Below are 4,972 nucleotides of genomic sequence, written 5' to 3'. Positions count from 1 at the left end.
GAGTTTTTCTGTTTCTGGCTCTGGGGATGGAGGGGACCACGTGGCAAGAAATGCTGTCTTCCTCTAAGCACTGAGAGTGACTCAGCCAACAAAGAAACAGGGACCTCTATCCTACAACTGAAAATAACTGAATTCCACCACAACCCTGTGGGCCTGGAAGAGGATGCCAAGCCCCTAGATAAAATAAGACAGCCTGGTCAACACCCCAATTTCAGCATTGTGTGAACCTAAGCAGAGCCCAGGCATCCATGCCTGCTTGGCTTTGACCTGCAGAACTGTGCAATAAACGAGTGTTTTAAGCTGCTAATTTTATGGTAATTTGTTATACAGCGAGTGAAAACAAATAATATATAATACACATACAAGGCACGGAGACAAAAAACAAATATCAACAAATGCCCTGTTTATTTATATTTTATTAATAAAGACAACAGAAAAAGATGAGGTTTCAATATTTTATTCAAGTTTCTTTTAAGTGATGTTAATTACAGCATTTGAAGGGGAAGATCTAATTCCACACAAAATGGAAGACTCTAAAATGTACCCATTAAACTGCTAAAAAAACAAATTGAGTGGTGAGAATACAACAGAAGTCCAATTTAGATTCTGAGTGTTGTCACCATGTGATCACAATCACACAGACTCTTCCGAGCTTATAGCTGGAGCTCCTGGAAGCTATTTCATACTCTGGTGCAAGGGCAAAAAAATACAACACAAGAAGGAATAAGTCCTGAATTATTGGCTTCATCACATCCACCCTCTCCACCCTAAAATGGCACAAAAGAAACGGTGACCACACCCTGCAGACCTTTTGGTGCAAAAGAGGTGAACTGGGGCGGGAACAGGTCATGAAGATCTATCTTAAAAAGTCCCATTCAGGTGAGTTTGTATACACCATCAAGCAGCGAGCCTCTCATCAACTAGGGTTGGGAAACCAAGGTCCGATTCTCAGGAAATCACAATTTCATTCATTTACTCAATATGAATTTACAAAGTGCCTACATATTATCAGCTTCCACTTGCAGCCATTTCTAGATAAAAAAGAAACCTGGCATCTCAAAGGGGCCCCCAAGTTCCCCCCAAGTCTACCACTGAAAGGACCTTTTTCGGAAATGGGTTTCTTCTGTACCTCTGAAAGGGTGACATCTTAAAGCTGAATCATCTTTAACCTGGAGGTCTAGCATGTTTAGCAATACTTGCATCCCAGACATACAACATTAAAAGATACACTAAATTCTGAAGGTAGCTATGCTGCAAAATAGTTTAAAATTCAACAATTGTACAGTATTCATTTATGCTTGAAATTCCAGTCCTAGACCAAGCTTGTGGCCACCAGCATTGACGTTCTTGCCATCCAGAAGAGCTGACAGTGTCAGTTTGATACCTGCAGGGAGAAAAATCAGGGAGAGGAAAGGAGGAGGAATGGAGAAAAGACAAGAAAGGTTAACACCAAATTCAGAACCTGTTCCAGGTATTATCAGCAGGGTCCAAACTACGTGGCCCTTCAATCCTTGTTACTTAACACTATCTGACTAACGAGTATCCTACAGTGAGCTTATGAAACAACTATAATTATCCCACTGCCCAGAGAGCCTACCCAAATCTACTTCTGGAACCCCATTTTCCTTTTTCCTCTCACTGTTCCCCTGGTATAATTAGTCTCTAGCACTGGTAGCACGCAGTAAGCTTCCTTAGCAATCATCCCTTTAAATGAAACCTCAATCCTGAATCCAACCTAAGGGATGACATCTTCATGTTCATAGTGTACACACACGTGTAGTGTGCATGCACATCCACACATGCATACAACAAAGTGACCTTCCCTAAAATAACCTGATTCAGGGAGTAGCTGGTAATCTTAGATTTCCATGGTTCAAAGGTGGTATTATACCCTAGAACTATAATACACCATGGACTGGGCTTGGCTTACTGTGCAGAGGAAACCTGCAAACCACTTTTCCTATTTCTTTGTCTTTTTATGATGGGGCTGATTTATAAGTTAGTTTTGAGAATTTGCTAGAAATAAGTATCAGGCATTATATACACACTGGAAAAACGGATGGAAGAAAATAGCAAAGAATACATGTTAGCCTCAGCCTTTTTCTTCTACTTGCTACATCTCATATTCTCCAAATGTTTTATAATGACCCCATACTCCTTTATAAACATTTAATTATACAACTTTATATATACCCATTTATTATATACCCATTGTATTACACAAACATTTTACTATGACATAAATCAGCAAACCCAGCACCACAATTTCTTTTAAAACAAAGAACCGATTTCACATACAGGCAACACATACCTGGCTTTAGAGTCTGAGTGTATCCTAAACCTATCAGGCTGGAGTTGTTCACTTTAGCCTAGTCAAGGAAATGACAAAACAGAGAAAACATTACGTTTAACACTTCACGATTCCATCTCCAAAATCAGTAAGAGCTTTTTAGTTAACCAACCTTGGACTTCAGAATCAAATTTTTTTATGACCATCTTGTTCATGAGATTCATTAAATTCAACACAAAATATACCAATTTTAGGTGCATATTTTCCTGTTCAAATGGTGTTCTGAGATCTGACACCCCTAATAAGAACAAAGCAGAGAGAAGGAAGGCCTCTTGGGAGCCAGTGCCCCTTTTCTCTTGTTTTTAAGTGCCTGCTCTTAAGAGAGCCAAATTTGGTTCTAGTTCAGGAGACTTAAAATGGGCTGTCCGTAAATCACACAAACCAGTACAGAAACCATTCTACAACATGAGATTTCCTCATTCCACCCTAAAGAGGTACAGCCTCCAGTGCCCTGTGACAACAGAAATGAGCCCAATAGGATTTACTGCAAAACCTGTGAGGTAGTTTGAGGGCCTGTGAGCAATGCAAGAGTCTGCAAGATGCCAACTGACTACTGATTTATTAATAGGCAATGCAGGAGTTGAACAGGAGAATGAAACGTGAAGTGGGAAATTATCAATTAGAACCCTAAATTTCAGAGTGCTTAACAGTCTGCATTATAGAAAAGGAATTGGTATTAATGGAAGAGGCTCAACAGTAAGCCAGTCTGGCTCAAATCCAGTCCCAAGCACCTTCCTGCTGTGTACCTTTGAACAAGTTACTCAACCTCTCTAACCTCCTAGTTCCTCATTTGTAAAAACAGAAATGACTGGCTGGGCGCGATGGCTCACGCCTGTAATCCCAGCACCTTGAGAGGCCAAAGCAGGCAGATCACCTGAGGTCAGGAGTTCGAGACCAGCCTGACCAACATGGTGAAACTCCATCTCTACTAAAAATACAAAAATTAGCTGAGTGTGGTGGTGGGTGCCTGTGGTCCCAGCTACATGGGAGGCTGAGGCAGGAGAAGCACTTAAACCAGGGAGGTGGAAGTTGCAGTGAGCCAAGATCGTGCCACTGCACTCCAGCCTAGATAACAGAGGGAGACTCCATCTCAAAAAAAAGGAAAAAATAAATAACAGAGATGATTGGCCAGGCATGGTGGTTCATTCTTGTAAGTCCAAAACTTTGGGAGGCTGCAGTGGGAGGACAGCTTGAGCCTAGGAGTTTGAGACTAGCCCAAGCAACACAGAGAGATGTTGTCTCTGCTAAAAAAATATATTTTTAATTAGCCAGGCATGGTGGTGTGCCTGTAGTCCCAGCCACTTGGGAGGCTGAGGTGGCAGGATTACTTGAGCACAGGAGGTTGAGGCTGCAGTAAGTTATAATTACACCAGTACATCAACCTGGGCAACAAAGCAAGACCTTTTCTCAAAAAACAAAAAATTAAAAAACCTAGAGATAATTTTTAAAAAAAACAAAGCACCTATTTCAAATGGGATTAAACACAGTAGTCTTCATAAAAGGCTCTGCACAGTGCATGATACCCATAAGAAGCACTAGTAGTATGATCACTGTACTCATTTGGAACTCTTCAAAGTGACAATGTCTCCCATTTTGTTTTTGTTTTCTGAGATGGAGTCTTTTTTTCTTTTTTTGAAATAGAGTCTCACTGTCACCCAGGCTGGAGTGCAGTAGAACGATCTCAGCTCACTGCAACCTCCACCTTCTTGGTTCAAGGAACTCTCCTGCCTCTGCCTCCCGAGTAGCTGGGATTATAGGCGCACACCACCGCACACAGCTAATTTTTGTATTTTTAATAAAGAAAAGGTTTCACCATGTTGGCCAGGCTGGTCTTGGGCTCCTGACGCCTTGGCCTCCCAAAATGCTGGGATTACAGGCATGAGCCACCGCGCCCAGCCACATCTCTCACTTCGAGTAAGCTGAAGCACAGCACTCCAGCAAACCTGAAGGATTCCAACCTAAAGTAGCAGATGGGCCTGTGAGATGTGCGATTCCACAGATACCCACCGAGAAGCAGGCGTCAGGGTCAATCTGATACTTGGCTGCTATTCCGAAGCGCGTGTTACTGTTTCCTGCTGTCCAGGCAAGATTGACAGCGGTCTCCAACTTCTTGTTCACCTTCTGGTAAATGGAGCCACCAAACTCTGTCCCGTCATTCCTGCAAATGAGCACAGCACAGATGCCGAGCTTCCCAGGGAGGAGAGCTGCAGCCCAGACAGATCTACCCAAATCTCCCAGAAAACAGGATGCCAGAAATGGATTGAACCAATACTGGTATTAAGGAAGGCGAGAAGGTTACCAAATTTCACAAAACAGATACTCAATTATAGGAAGCCTGGTAAGAATGAAACACGCACCTGGCCGTGCATAATGGCTCATGCCTGTAATCCCAGCACTCTGGGAGCCCAAGATGGGCAGATCACTTGAGGCCAGGAGTTCGAGACCAGCGTGGCCAACATGGCAAAACCCTGTCTCTACTAAAAATACAAAAATTAGCCAGGCTGGTGGCACATACCTGTAATCCCAGCTACTCAGGAGGCTGAGGCAGGAGAATCACTTGAACCTGGAAGGTGTAGGTTGCAGTGAGCCTAGACTGCACCACTGCACTCCAGCCTGGGTAAC

The 4,972-nt window shown here is 42.9% G+C and overlaps 1 protein-coding gene across 6 annotated transcripts in view; it reads right to left on the bottom strand.

Annotated features, from left to right (window-relative positions):
- Nucleotides 1-441: 441 nt before the first annotated feature.
- VDAC1 (voltage dependent anion channel 1) overlaps nucleotides 442-4,972 on the bottom strand; it is a 32,760-nt gene continuing 28,229 nt past the window's right edge. For all 6 annotated transcript variants that reach the window (XM_017532411.1, XM_017532414.2, XM_017532412.2 and 3 more), the window contains exons 7-9: nucleotides 4,358-4,508; nucleotides 2,312-2,369; nucleotides 442-1,384 (exon numbers count right to left, since the gene is read on the bottom strand). In XM_017532411.1, the coding sequence (XP_017387900.1) occupies nucleotides 1,293-1,384; nucleotides 2,312-2,369; nucleotides 4,358-4,508 (301 nt within the window). In that variant the 3' untranslated portion in view covers nucleotides 442-1,292. The remainder of the gene's footprint in view (nucleotides 1,385-2,311; nucleotides 2,370-4,357; nucleotides 4,509-4,972) is intronic.

This window comes from Cebus imitator, unplaced genomic scaffold (genome assembly GCF_001604975.1).
Source record: "Cebus imitator isolate Cc_AM_T3 unplaced genomic scaffold, Cebus_imitator-1.0 Scaffold76, whole genome shotgun sequence".
NCBI classification, from domain to species: domain Eukaryota; kingdom Metazoa; phylum Chordata; class Mammalia; order Primates; family Cebidae; genus Cebus; species Cebus imitator.
Note: the sequence above shows the minus strand (reverse complement) of the source record. Positions and strands in the feature narration are given on the sequence as shown.